At 41.1% G+C, this 14036-nt stretch overlaps 1 protein-coding gene across 4 annotated transcripts in view; it reads right to left on the reverse strand.

The window, feature by feature from the left end:
• The window catches only part of ak8 (adenylate kinase 8), a 69900-nt gene that overhangs the window by 55088 nt on the left and 776 nt on the right, over window positions 1–14036 (reverse strand). For all 4 annotated transcript variants that reach the window (XM_029638585.2, XM_029638586.2, XM_029638583.2 and 1 more), the window contains 4 exons: window positions 13581–13665; window positions 13086–13135; window positions 2255–2365; window positions 1119–1187 (listed from right to left, as the gene is read on the reverse strand). In XM_029638585.2, the coding sequence (XP_029494445.1) occupies window positions 1119–1187; window positions 2255–2365; window positions 13086–13135; window positions 13581–13665 (315 nt within the window). The remainder of the gene's footprint in view (window positions 1–1118; window positions 1188–2254; window positions 2366–13085; window positions 13136–13580; window positions 13666–14036) is intronic.

Genomic DNA, 14036 nt, shown 5'->3' on the forward strand with positions numbered 1-14036 from the left:
TCGCCCTATGGTGGGATTTACCGGGACAGCGGAAAAATGACCAAAATTATAAAACGGAAAATGAATGTCAGAGAGACTTCGTTCGATCGGAAGATCTGGCCCCCGTGCACAGCCCGCTGCCGTCCGGGAATTTTACAAACGTTTGCAGGCGTCTAGTATGGGACCGTACATTTGCAATATGGAGTTTCTCATCAACCATACGGCAAATGTCAAAATGTTCCCTTCATGTATGTAACTACCAAAATAAAGGAAACACCAACATAAACAACTGGCCAAAAACTTGTTTTTTCACGTCATTTCAATCCCCAAAATCGGCAGTATGTGATGACATTGAATCAACGTGGAAAGCTAATTGGATTTGCAAAAAGTCATCAAAGTAAGGGCATTGCGTATTTTTTTTCTCCTGGACTTTTAACCTAAATCCAATGATGTGAATTTTCTGGGTTGATTTCACATTGAATTCACTTTAGTTGACAACTTAACCAAATGTAAATCAAAACTAGACATTGAACTGACGTTTGTGCCCAATGTGAAGTGTCTTAATAGGGCATTGGGCCACCACAAACCGCCAGTACAGCTTCAATGCACCGTAGCATAAATTCTACAAGTATGTGGAACTCTATTGGAGGGATGCAACATCATTCTTCCATAAGAAATTCAATAATTTGGTGTTTTGTTGAAGGCGGTGGAAAACATGGTCTCACGCGCCGCTCCAGAATCTCCCATAAGTGCTCAACTGGGTTGAGAGCTGGTGACTGAGACACACAAACCCTTTAAACCCCTATGCTCCTTTGAGACCCCTATTTCAAAGTCAATGAGATCATGTTATGTTAGCCTAAATAAATGGGCAACAGGGCATTTTTATACATGACCCTAAGCATGATGGGATGTTAATTGCTTAATTATCTCAGGAACCACATCTGTGTGGAAACGCCTGGTTTCAATATACTTTGTATCCCTTATTTACTCAAGTGTTTCCATTATTTTGGCGGTTACATGCATATCTCCAATGTCAAACTATGGCCTACCTTTCCTTTCAATAAAGAGCTACAAATGTAATGTGTGTGTGTGCACATGCATGCGTGGGTGCATGCCTTCGTGCGTATGTGCACGCTTACCCGTCGGACACAGTCTATTTTCGACAGCCGTTGCTGAATCAACTTGATCCAAAGGTCACCTGGGATGTCCTAAAAAAACAAATCCAACAAAACCTTTTAATATCTTTGATTGTCATTCCAATACTCACTTCAAAAGGGACCCAAGTTGCCCTCTGCCTCAGAGTGAATCCAGGACACATCGCAAACGGCACAGGAACAACTACTGTATCTCTGATTGGTCTTCCTCTAGACAGATTTCTCTTATGCTAGATGTGTTGTGGCAACACCAATGGGCCTTTGTGGGGAGTGAATATTGGCTCTGATCTGAGCTAGCAGGGTATGCAATGAGACACGGCAGGGATGGACTGTGACCAGAAATTGTCCCGGGCACTTCTAATAACACTGCTCCACTATTCTTCTTCAAGGCCCCCACACCAGCACATTTATTTCCACAGGGCTCCCATTGTGAAGCCAAAATATGACCATTATATGACAAAACTAACAATTTCGACAAATTAACATGGACCACCTCACCTAGCATTTTCCCAAAATGCCCTCAAGTCAGTTAGTTTCTGCCACACAGCATGCAGTGTCTGCACATACTCTTTGAAGTGTCACCGAGAGAGAAGCGCCAGCAGCCAAAAGTGTGAGAATGCTTGCACAGCTTCAAGAGGAGAGTATATTTGAAATCTCCTGCTCGATAGATACAAGTCTTCAACCATCTCCCACTTCCATTAGCAGATAATGACTTCAGTACTACTCTAGTAAATAAATATATAAAAACAATTAAAAGCAGTTTTACCTCTACGAAAGACATGGAGTATGTATCAAGCGTCTTCGATCATAATGAATAGTATTATATGGACAAGTATGGTCTGATCCTAGATTCTACCCTGAGGTGCTTTATGAATACGGGCCCTGATTCAGAGACACTTATTGCCTTTCATCTTTCTCTCCACCATGGCTATTAAATATTATCACCCAAATAGGCCTTTTAAGGGGCAGTTCATAGCCAAGGGAAGGACCTTGAAAGACTGGAGGGGGAAGGATAATTAAAATAATCATACCATGATTTTTTAAAGGAATGATAATTCAGAAATAAGGATATAGTGTCTCTCTAGTTCTTCACAGACACAATAAAATCACCTGAACTGTACCTGTTGCTTGGCTTTGTATTGTAGTGCCTTCTTTGTTAGGTCAGTGTCTTCCTTCAGAATGTTGCTGTCTGTAATATGGATCACTTGAGTGTGTTCACACAACTTCCTGGCCTGTGGGGACAAAAAGAAATGGCTTCAAAATGAAAGGACAAATAGGCTATCAGTTCATAGAGGCTATTTATATAACTTTGCCACCCATGTTGAATTTACCACCTGTTGAGATAGCTGTGCTACTCTCTAGGAAAATTAGGTGTGGTACACGCTGCTACTGTATGATACACTGAGTAGCATAAATATCCGGACAACCAAACCTGGTACAGATGCAGTCTTTTTTGTGTGCACATCACAGCACAGATTTTGACCCAGGCAAGTGCAGCATGATCTGCTGTGCGGTGACGTGTAAAAAGAAAATATGTAAAAGTTGGGGAATACTGTACATACAGTGGCTTGCGAAAGTATTCACCCCCCTTGGTATTTTTCCTATTTTGTTACTTACAACCTGGAATTAAAATAGATTTTTTGGGGGGGTTGTATCATTTGATATACACAACATGCCTACCACTTTGAAGATGCAAAATATTTTTTATTGTGAAACAAACAAGAAATAACACAAAAAAACAGAAAACTTGAGCGTGCATAACTATTCAACCCCCCCCCCCCCCCCAAAGTCAATACTTTGTAGAGCCACCTTTTGCAGCAATTACAGCTACAAGTATCTTGGGGTGTCTCAAAAAGCTTGGCACATATTGCCACTGGGATTTTTGCCCATTCTTCAAGGCAAAACCAAAACACCAAAACTGCTTTGCAGATCCTTCTTTGGTTTCTTTGCTGCCTCTCTGATTAATGCCCTCATTGCCTGGTCTGTGAGTTTTGGTGTGCGGCCCTCTCTTGGCAGGTTTGTTGTGGTGCCATATTCTTTCCATTTTTTAATAATGGATTTAATGGTGCTTTGTGGGATGTTCAAAGTTTCTGATATTTTTTTATAACCCAACCCTGATCTGTACCTCTCCACAACTTTGTCCCTGACCTGTTTGAAGAGCTCCTTGGTCTTCATGGTGCTGCTTGCTTGGTGGTGCCCCTTGCTTAGCGGTGTTGCAGACTCTGGGGCCTTTCGGAACAGGTGTGTATATATATATATATATATATATACACACACTGAGATCATGTGACACTTAAATAAAGTCCACGTGTGTGCAATCTAACTAATTATGTGACTTCTGAAGGTTGCACCAGATCTTATTTAGGGGCTTCATAGCAAAGGGGGTGAGCAAATGAGAAATAAATAGTAATGCATGCCCTGCAGCCTGCAGAAAGTGTTGTTCATCAGTTGAGGGATCTTGCAGTACTGATAGTGAAGGTGGTTATTTTTTGCATTTATTGCGCAGGTGATAAATTGTACAAGTCAAAATGTGTTCTCCACCCTGAATAACATATTCAGTGAACACAGACTCTGAACAGAGAGCATGTTACATCAATGAAAAGCTCAGATTGTCCAGCTGGCAATTGAGAGGGACCTGACAAGTACATTTAGCCAGGAAGGAGAATGTAATAAGAAACCTCTCATGAGGTTCAAGACAGCATCAAATAGGCTGCAACTCTTCTAAATGGTAAGCTACAAACTTTATCTTCATTAGCATACTGGTTATTGTTCGGAATTTCAGATGACTGACGTGACCAAAATGAACTGCATGTTACTCAGGCCCAGAAGGGCTAGGATATGCATATACTTGGTAGCATAGAAAACACTCTGAAGTTTATAAAACAATTAAAATAATTGCTGTGAGTATAACAGAACTGATATAGCAGGCGAAAAACCGGGGGAAATCGATCCCGATTTCTTTTGAAGGTCACTGGCCATTTCAATGCTAGCCTATGGGAAATACAAATAAATAGGACCCAGATTGCAGTTCCTATGGCTTCCACTAGATGTCAAGTCTTTAGAAAGGGTTCCAAGCTTGTTTTTTGAAAAATGAGCAAGTAGTTGTAGTTTTTCCAAGGTCTCTCTCATGAGAAAAGTAGTCTTGTTGGCGTGTGAATGAGGTGCGCACTCTTCGTTATTTATCTTCCCTATTGAAATACTATTCCCTGTATTCCCATGTAAGCCTACTAGTTGTTTGACAAAAAAAGATACGTAATGTATGTATAGTTTAGGCCTTTGCTTTTTACTTCAATGGATATTTTAGTTGTATCTGTGATTCTTAATGTCATTAGGCTACTTGCGTTTGCATGTCTAATTGCTATTGATAAATATTGCGTTGTTTGATGGGTATAGGGACAATGACCAATGTAGCCTAATAGCCCTTATGCACATTCAATGATCGAACGTTCTAAACACACTTCCTATCGGTTTGGCAATTTCCGGTCAGTCTAGTTGTTATCGACGATATAACGTTACTAAAACTATGTAGAAGTTTTTTACTAGGTGTCTTCCGGACTGGCCTCAAATGAATATTAATGATGTACATCAAATTGTTAAATCAGCCTCCGAGACTCCAGCTAGCAAGAATGAAAAGGGGTTCAAGATGTATATAGGAAGCTACATAGACAACTATGAAGGGGAGTACCAAGTCAATGACAGATATGACGTTAGCTAGCTACAATCATTAGCTAGCTAATTTAACTATTAACTGTAGCTAGCTAGTTACTTTGTAAAATTATGTAACGTTGACAGAATCTACCTGAGAATGTGTGTATTTTCGTTAGCTTGGTTAAGTTATGCTTGCTAGCTAAAAATAATTGTTATTCATGTCTTCTACACAGTATTTAACAAAGAAACATTGACAGGAGATATCACCGTGAGGGCTGCCTTTCACAGGTCCATGAGGAAGAGTGAAAAGCTGCACAGCATGAGAGTAAGGAAAGGTTATAGATAGCTACTAGAGACCTTGTTAAACATCTCCTGTGAGACACTGTCATCATGGTCAAAATGTGTTTGAGACAGTGTCAACGTTTAATCTTATCAGTAGATAGATATTAATGATGGGTCCCAATCCCAATTTAGAATTGCCAGGTTATTTGGTAAATATCTGTTGATGCAGTGTTTGGTAATTGTGTTACTGAGACCCAATGTATTAATGTATAGTTGAATGAGCCCCTAGTTAAGACTAGACACTACTATGTTTATTGTTATTTATGGGCCGCATCATTCTTGTTTCTCACTTCAGTCTTTCATCACACTTATCTTCACAGATGGTGTTAAAGATACTCCGTACCAGTGATAGTGGTCCTTTTCCAGATGTGCAATCATCTGGTGGCCCTTTACCAGACAGCGCACTACTCTCAACTAAATATTCCTGTTGCACCACCAGTTCACAGCTGCACAGCCACAGAACAGCGTTGGCACAAGCCAAGAACACTTGTGAGTCTATCAATGTCCATAAGAAAATGCACCTGAAAAGTATTCAGCCTATGTAACAGTAAATCCTTGTTAATTAGGGTGTGAAGCCAGGTCCGCTTGATGGGATAGAGTTCCGTAAATCTACTAACTCGTGTGCTGATGGAATAAGGTAAGTTGGAGGTTCCTAGAATGGAAACATTTTAGAAAACATTTTCTTGTGATTGTATCCAGATGATAAGCCTAAACAGTGGCGTCTTTATGATGTAATGACAAATGTTTGGGACAAAGACTGGGGGGAAATATAATCTATAAATCTGTATATTTTAATTCATTTTATTTGAACTTTCGGGCTTGTGCTGTTTCTGGAAAAGTTACATGAGTCATAGTAATCTCTCCAACCTGATGTTAAGGTTTTAAAATGTTTTGCATTAGTTCTCTCTACAAAGCACTCAATGGATACATGCCTGACATGGACCTTCTCCGCATCTCAGAAACATATGCCAACTTTTCTCCACTTACTTGACCCTCTAATGTCACAACAATGGAAATGTCAGCTGACATGCCCCTGGTTTGAGTTCGCCTTTGGGCCAGTGCAAGCCGGCAGTGTTCTGTCCTATCAGCCTCCACAGCCAAAGACCCGTGAAATTGTGAAGATTGCCGATGCCCCTTCTCCACCAATACTTCCATTAGATGGCTACAGGCATCAGGCTTCCCAGTGAGCTTACGTCCTTAGCCATCAGGAGCAGTTCCACCTCAAGGCATTAGAGACAACCTACGGGATGTCACACAAAGTCGAGGTTGCTACAAGGGAGCAGAGCAGCAGCCTGGAATGGCATCAGCTCCGGAAAATTAGAATAACATCCTCTCGTTTCCGAGGTTTGCCATGTCCGGGGAGAGACCTCAGCTGACCACCTAGCTGAGCGGATGTTCAAGGGATCTGGTATGCAGACCATGAAGATGAAGAGGGGGTTAGCCATGGAACCAGTGGCTGTACAGGAGTACTGCACACTGAAGAATGTTAACTTCTTTCCATGTGGCTTCATTGTGCACCCAGATGCTCCGTGGTTAGGATCCTCTCCAGATGAAATCATATTTGATCCCAGTGTAAGACCACACTTTGGACTCTTAGAGGTCAAGTGCCCAAATGTACCAAGTTATGTTGACTGCCCTTACCTGAAGATACAGAATGGAGAGCTGAAGTTGAAGAGATCTCATGCTTACTACTGGCAGGTGCAAGGTCAAATCCTTCTCACAGGTTGTAGCTGGTGTGACTGCCATAGTAGTGTCCCTCCTAGTTGAAAGGATATATAAAGATCTACAGGTTTCAAAAACTATAAGAGAGAAGGTTGACCACTTTTATTTTTACCACTACTTGCAGAAGTGTCTATCTCGCACCTGAATGGATCCCCTGCATGGGTGCCAGGTTTAGTGGTTTTATGAAAAATAAGTATTGATGTTCTTGTGAAGAAATCTACAATAGAATAGATTTGTTTAAAAAAATGTATTTCAGCAAATGTTCAACAGTTCAGTTACTCTCTAACATAGTATTCAATCTTGCATTCTGGCTGTTCTGTGTTTACTTGATTTCTTTCCCCCACCCCTGTTACTCATTGCCTAGTTAAAGCCAATACAAGCTCCAGACAAACTGATATTCACCACAACCCAAATGATTGATACATGTCGTAGATAAACAAATTATTATTTTGCTGCTAGCAAATAAACACATGTACATTAACACTGGCTTGGCCCATGCTCTGGACCGGATCAGAGACTGCACAGTCCATAGGCAGCGCACCTTGTTCTTCACCCCCCTCAGTCGGAGCAGGAGGTTTCAGTCTTTTCCCAAACACCAGGTCTCTTTTGAATTTGCCAGTTCCATGCGAAGACAGTAGGAACACCAATTTTTCCCTCAACAGTCACTTTCGACGAAATGTGTACTACACACCTTTGTGTGTTTGACAGTAAAGTTGTCACAATGTACTGCCACTAACCGCCTTTTTCTGAGCTCTACGTCGACTGGGAAATGATGGAAGCTCACAATACCATTACATTTGGAAGAAACTGAACACAGAGGCACTGAACAAGGTTCATTAGCACCTCCTTCGCGGGCTGTAATTTAAACGTAGCCATTGCAAACCATCTCAGTCAGAAATGCATCGACGATAGCTAGTAAGCGAATGATAAAAATAGCAGAACTCGCTCTGGAAGTCATCAATCCGGTCGGAAGTAAATTAGAACGTTGGAGGCGGAATAATGCATAGAGCCTATTGGTTGTGCTCGGAGGTACCCTTCCTGCAGGCTCATCCTGAAATGACCCTCCAGCATGACAATGCCAACAGCCATACTGCTCGTTGTGTGTGTGATTTCCTGCAAGACAGGAATGTCAGTGTTCTGCCATGGCCAGCGAAGAGCCTGGATCTCACGTCTGGGACCTGTTGGATTGGAGGGTAAGGGCTAGGGCCATTCCCCCCAGAAATGTCCGGGAATTTGCAGGTGCCTGAGTGGAAGAGTGGGGTAACATCTCACAGCAAGAACTGGCAAATCTGGTGCAGCCCATGAGGAGGAGATGCACTGCAGTACTTAATGCAGCTGGTGCATTACTGACTGTTAATTTTGATTTTGACCCCCCCCCCGCCACCCTTGTTCAGGGACACATTATTCCATTTCTGTTTGTCACATGTCTGTGGAACTTGTTCAGTTTGTCTCAGTTGTTGAATTTTATGTTCATACAAATATTTACACATGTTAAGTTTGCTGGAAATAAACGCAGTTGACAGTGACAGAATGTTTTTTTGTTTTTGCTGAGTTTGTCGTAGTAGGCGCATATCTTTCTTGTGTTCTATAAAACGATGGTTGTTGATGTGTACGGCTACATTTCAGATACATTTTTGTATATTTGAACAGTAGTAGGATCAATCTACCTTCTTTTATTAGGGCTCTAAAGCAATACTACCCCCATGGATTTAAATGCTCCCTCGGGCATGTCATCCTGGATCTGGGCCTGGTCAAACTAACAAGAAATCGGAGAAACTTTACATAAATGTGAATGCAGCAAAAAGGGTTTTGGATCTCCAGGACTTTACAGCTGAAACAACATTTTTTGTTGTTGTTACATTTCCCCAGGTTTCACCCCACACAGTAGGTGGCGGCATGCACCTATAATGTACGTTTGCGGACCACTATAATACCATAGAAGAATAAGGCTGTCATTGTTTTTTTGGGTGTTCGATCATAACGTTCGGTTTCGAAAGTGTTGCGTTTGATTGATGAAGCTGCACAGCTGTACTGAGACGGAGGTAGGCATGGCAAGTAGCTCAGATGGGAGTAAGTCTGAGATGGATGAAGGCAGTAATATTAGTGAGGAGTCTACCTACGACTGTACGGGAGAAAAATAGGAAAAGGTTCAGAAAAGGGGATGAAGGTTGATTTACCACAGATGGGGACATAAATAGAAGGGGGGGGGGATCTAGAAGAGCAAACAGGCAGGAGATGAGGTACAGAAGAACAAAGTAATGGTCTTTTCTGAGCCAACCATCAAAATGTTACAACCGATTACATTGTCAAAAGCCATCAAATCAGACATAGGACATGTAAAGGATGCTAGGTGTGTAGGGAAAGGAAAAGTATTGATATTTGCAGTTAATATAACTCAGAGGGACAAGATATTGAAAATGGAGGCTCTAAATGGAGGTAGGGTGAAATGCCATATCGCTGGCAGAAAGGCGAAAGTGAGAAGGGTGATTGCGGGAGCACTGATGGAGGTGTCAATAGATAAGTTTAAGAGGGAGATGATCGGGGTGAAAAGTAGTTGAGGCGAGGTGAATGAACAGTAAGAAAAGGGAGGATGGTGTAGAAAGCACTACGGTGCTGCTAGAGTTTGAAGGGAATCTGTTGCCGTTTGTAAAACCAGGTAAAAATCCCACTAGGGAGGGCAGTTATAGGCTTATCGAGCTGACATCCAATATGTGTAAGTTGATGAAAAAGATGATAGTGAGTAGGATGATATATTTCTTGGAAGTTAGGGGTTTTATGAGCATTGCACAGAGTGGGTTCAGGAGACGGAGGTCTGCCATGGATGCCCTGGTTACAGTTAGTACAGAGATAGCAAAGGCCCTGACAATAAATAGGTGATGAGTGTTGTGCATTTTGACATTGTGAGACCTTACAATTCCATGTGGAGGGAAGGGTTGTTGATCAAGTTGAGTGCATTGGTCTGTATAACTGGATCATGGACTTCCTTTTCGATCGAGTCATACGGGTGAGGGTGGGATCCGAATTATCAATCCGGTTTAAAGTGGACAATGGTACTCCTCAGGAAAGTGTGGTTAGTCTGGTGTTGTTCACGCTGATGATAGATGACATATTTAAGGAGGTGGGATAGGAAGTGGGTATGGCCTTGTATGCTGATGATGGGCTGTATGGAAGAGAAGTGGGAATGTGAAATATGTGATGAGGAAGATGCAATAAGCTGTGGGAGTGTGCAAGATGGGGGTTTAGGATGTCTATGGCCAAGTCCTGCTTTATGGTGTTTTCTTGGAGGAAGGTTAAAGATGTTAGGGATGCAAATATACAGTCAGGATATAAGTAGGGTGACTGAGTTTAAAACCTCTTAGGGTATGGCGTCCCGTCAACGGGACAGTTGTAAATCATGCAGCGCCTTGAGTCACGATCACAGATTTTAGACAAACAACAAATGTCGGTACATATAAGTGTCTTATATCGGCTGAAAGCTTAAATTCTTGTTAATTTAACTGCACGGTCCAATTTACAGTAGAAATACAACCAGAGTGATGGCTAGAACTGGGACCTTTCTGTTGCATTTCAAAGATGGTGGTAGCGAAAAAAAAGTTGTTTATTTTCTTTGCATTTTATTCTATCAGATCTATTGTGTTTTATTCTCCTACATTCAATTCACATTTCCACAAACTTCAAAGTGTTTCCTTTCAATTGGTACCAAGAATATGCATATCCTTGCTTCAGGGCCTGAGCTACAGGCAGTTAAATTTGGGTGTCATTTTAGGTGAAAATTGAAGGGTGGGGGGTGGGGGCTAGGGTGTTTGTCCCAGATTTCAATGTTTGAGTATGTAAGAGGTTAACTGATTAGTGTCAGTGTATGTGGTAGATATGATGGCCATGATTATAGGTTTGAGATGGTTGGAGGTGAAACCACTGCGATCTGCTCTGATTGGGCTGCAGTGTTGATTGGGCTGCAGTCCCTCACTAACTTTAAACATCAGCTATCTGAGCAGCTAACCGATCGCTGCAGCTGTACATAGCCCATCTGTAAATAGTCCATCCAATAATCTACCTACCTCATCCCCATATTGTTTTTATTTACTTTTCTGCTCTTTTGCACACCAGTATTTTTACTTGCACATCATCATCTGCACATGTATCACTCCAGTGTTAATTTGCAATTACTTGCTACTATGGCCTATTTATTGCCTTACCTCCTCACGCCATTTGCACACACTGACTATTTTTTTTCTATTGTTATTGACTGTACGCTTGTTTATTCCATGTGTAACTCTGTGTTGTCTAAACTAATCCAAGTTTATAATTTTAAAAGGCTAATTGATCATTAGAAAACCCTTTTGCAATTATGTTAGCACAGCGGAAAACTGTTGTTCTGATTAAAGAAGCAATAAAACTGGGCTTCTTTAGACTAGTTGAGTATCTGGAGCATCAGCATTTGTGGGTTTGATTACAGGCACAAAATGGCCAGAAAAAAAAATTACTTCTGAAACTCGTCAGTCTATTCTTGTTCTGAGAAATTAAGGCTATTCCATGCGAGAAATTGCCAAGAAACAGAAGATCTCGTATAACGCTGTGTACTACACCCGTCACCGAACAGCACAAACTGGCTCTAACCAGAATAGAAAGGAGTGGGAGGCCAAGGTACACAACTGAGCAAGAGGACAAGTACATTGGAGTGTCTAGTTTGAGAAACAGACGCCTCACAATTCCTCAACTGGCAGCTTCATTAAATAGTACCGCAAAATATGACAATTACATAAGAATTTAGACCCTTTACTCAGTACTTTGTTGAAGCACCTTTGACAGCGATTACAGTCTTCTTGGGTATGATTGTTACAAGCTTGGCGCACCTGTATTTGGGGAGTTTCTCCCATTCTTCTCTGCAGATCCTCTCAAGGGTCGGCTTCCATCTGGCCACTCTACCATAAAGGCCTGATTGGTGGAGTGCTGCAGAGATGGTTGTCCTTCTGGAAGGTTCTCCGATCTCCAGAGAAACTATGAAGCTCTGTCAGAGTGATCATCGGGTTCTTGGTCACCTCCCTGACTAAGGCCATTCTCCCCCTATTGCTCAGTTTGCCCAGGCAGCCATCTCTAGGAAGAGTCTTGGTGGTTCCAAACTTCTTCCATTTGAGAATGATGGAGGCCACTATGTTCTTGGGGATCTTAAATGCTGCAGAAATGTTTTGGTACCCTTCCCCAAGTCTGTGCCTTGGCACAATCCTGTCTCGGAGCTCTACGGACAACTATTTCGACCTCATGGCTTGGTTTTTGCTCTGTCAACTGTGGGACCTTATATAGACAGGTGTGTGCCTTTCCAAATCATGTCCAATCAATTGCATTTACCACAGGTGGACTCCAATGAAGTTGTAGAAACATCTCAAGGATGATGATCAATGGAAACAGGATGCACCTGAGCTCAATTTCGAGTCTCATAGCAAAGGTTCTGAAAACTTATGCAAATAAGGTATCTGCTTTTAAATTTGTAATACATTTGCAAACATTTATAAAAACAATTTTTTGCTTTGTCATTATTGGGTATTGTGTGTAGATTGAAGGGAAAAATAATTTAATCAATTTTAGAATAAGGCTGTAATGTAACACAATGTGGAAAAAGGGAAGGGGTCTGTCTCAATACTTACCAAATGCACTATATATATATATATATATATATATATATATATGTGTAAATATATATGGGTAAAGGACATTTATTTTATTAATTTGTCCTTCCCTAGGTGTTAAAATCACAAGCGATATCTTGGGACTCGTATATCTGTAAAGAACTTATTTTCTAATTGTACTTTCAAATTTTTCTTAAAACATTTGCAAGCTTGAATTTAGTCAATGGTCAAATGTATTCATGTTTTTTTTGTCATGTCATCCTTCTCTTTAGAAGTGAAATGCCAGCCTGTTCTTTGCTCGTTTTTAGTACTGAAACAAAGTTGTCATGTAAAAAGATAGCCCTGATCAAATATTAGCAGTTTACCATTGTTCATTAGTGTTACATTACAAATAAAAGCTTGTTTTGTATTTTGGTGTACTTCTGTCATTCATTTGGTGGGCCTGTGTTGGGAACCTTATGGCTTAGCATTTTGGAGCTTCCCTTTCCTCCGGTGTAAACCAAGGTGTGGAGTAGCACAGCTACTGTCTTATCAATTCCATCCATTTTCATGACATCCCAATTCATCCTAATACTGTAGGCTTTAAAATCAGTTTTGAGAACAAACATCTACTCACAACAGTTCTTTTCCCTGATGCAGGTGGACCTAACAACATCACTCTGGGTACTGCAAAAATAAAATAAACATGTATTACGACCACAATTTAGTTTCAGGAAACAATATTCAACGAAAAGACATGATATTGACATGTGGGATGTGAACGCCAGGCGCCTCATAGGCAGCGTTTACACAGGTATCCGAATTCTGATATTTTTTGAACAATTGGATCAGCTCTGAAAAAGAGCTGATGTGAAAAGACCTGATGTGATTGGTCAATTGACCAATTATTGGGAAAAATATCAGAATTGGGCTGCCAATGTAAACACAGCTAGTGGCTCAAACTTCTCATATAGTGTCACCTAGTGGTAGAATAACAACACTACACGAAATCAGTATGCACATCACAGGTGTATTCATTACGGAAATCGTTTACGAACTAAACGGGTAGGGTCCAACCTGAATTTGTTACCATCATGAAATACCTACTGTATGTGGACCAGAGAGCACTTACCCTCAACACTCCCCCTTTTGAGAAGAACAATTAGATACTGGATGGGATCCTCTGGCTTATCAACCATAAGATTTGTCACCAATGTCTAAAAAAAACAAAATCACTTTCTACCATTAGAGCATGTTTTATTTGTATTTTTCTTAAAATGTAAACAAGGGATGAAAGTAGTAGTCTTCATCACCAGCTCTGATGAAAAAGAGTAAGATGACAGATCAGTCAGGATGAAGGGAGTAGAAGCAAAAGGAGAGCAGAGGTAGCCTGGGATCTGACTAGAGGGAGTACAGCTACAACCGGAAGTTATTTTTTCATAGCAGGTTAGGATAATTAATGTGGCAGGTTAGGAGACTAGGGTTAAGGTTAGGAAAAGGTTAGGGTTAGCTGAAATGCTCACCTAACCTGCTACAAAGAGTCACTTCCGGTTGTAGCTGTACTCCCTCTTGTCAAACCGGTAGTCAG

The sequence above is a fragment of the Oncorhynchus nerka genome, linkage group LG27, assembly GCF_034236695.1.
Source record: "Oncorhynchus nerka isolate Pitt River linkage group LG27, Oner_Uvic_2.0, whole genome shotgun sequence".
NCBI classification, from domain to species: Eukaryota; Metazoa; Chordata; class Actinopteri; order Salmoniformes; family Salmonidae; genus Oncorhynchus; species Oncorhynchus nerka.